Below are 772 nucleotides of genomic sequence, written 5' to 3'. Positions count from 1 at the left end.
ACTTTTACTCTTTTACTTGTTTCAGTCACTTGACTGTGGCCATGCTGGAGCACCGCCTTTAGTCGAGCAAATCGACCCCAGGACTTATTCTTTGGATGCCTGGTACTTATTCTATCGGTCTCTTTTGCCGAACCGCTAAGTTACAGGGACATAAACACACCAGCACCGGTTGTCAAGCGATGTTGGGGGGACAGACACAGACATACAAACATATACACACACACACATATATATATATATATATATATATATACATATATATATACGACGGGCTTCTTTCAGTTTCCGTCTACCAAATCCACTCACAAGGCTTTGGTCGGCCCGAGGCTATAGTAGAAGACACTTGCCCAAGGTGCCATGCAGTGGGAATGAACCCAGAACCATGTGGTTGGTAAGCAAGCTACTTACCACACAGCCACTCCTGCGCCTATACAATAATTTTATTATTATTATTATTATCAACAACATCTATTTTCCATGCTGGCATGGATCGGATGGTTTGACAGGAACTGGCAAGGTAGAGGGCTGTACCAGGCTCCACTCGTCTGTTTTGGTATGGTTTCTATGGCTGGATGCCCTTCCTAGTGCTAACCACAGTACAGAATGTACTGGGTGCTTAAACATGGGCACCAGCAAAATGGAAAATTCGCTCAAAGACAACTTTAGTGACAAAAAAGCAAATTAAAATAAGTTACCTGTTTTCTTTTGAGAAAATGACTTTGTTTGCACCGAAGTAATAAGCGCTGCGTAAAATAGCACCAAAGTTCATGGG

At 42.6% G+C, this 772-nt stretch overlaps 1 protein-coding gene across 1 annotated transcript in view; it reads right to left on the bottom strand.

Moving 5' to 3' along the window:
• Positions 1-769, bottom strand: part of LOC106875708 (rRNA methyltransferase 1, mitochondrial) — a 5,382-nt gene extending 4,613 nt beyond the window's left edge. The window contains exon 1 of the mRNA XM_014923954.2: positions 696-769. Coding sequence (XP_014779440.1) covers positions 696-769 — 74 coding nt within the window. The remainder of the gene's footprint in view (positions 1-695) is intronic.
• Between the last annotated feature and the right edge of the window lie 3 nt (positions 770-772).

Source organism: Octopus bimaculoides, chromosome 6 (genome assembly GCF_001194135.2).
Source record: "Octopus bimaculoides isolate UCB-OBI-ISO-001 chromosome 6, ASM119413v2, whole genome shotgun sequence".
Lineage (NCBI taxonomy): Eukaryota > Metazoa > Mollusca > Cephalopoda > Octopoda > Octopodidae > Octopus > Octopus bimaculoides.
Note: the sequence above shows the minus strand (reverse complement) of the source record. Positions and strands in the feature narration are given on the sequence as shown.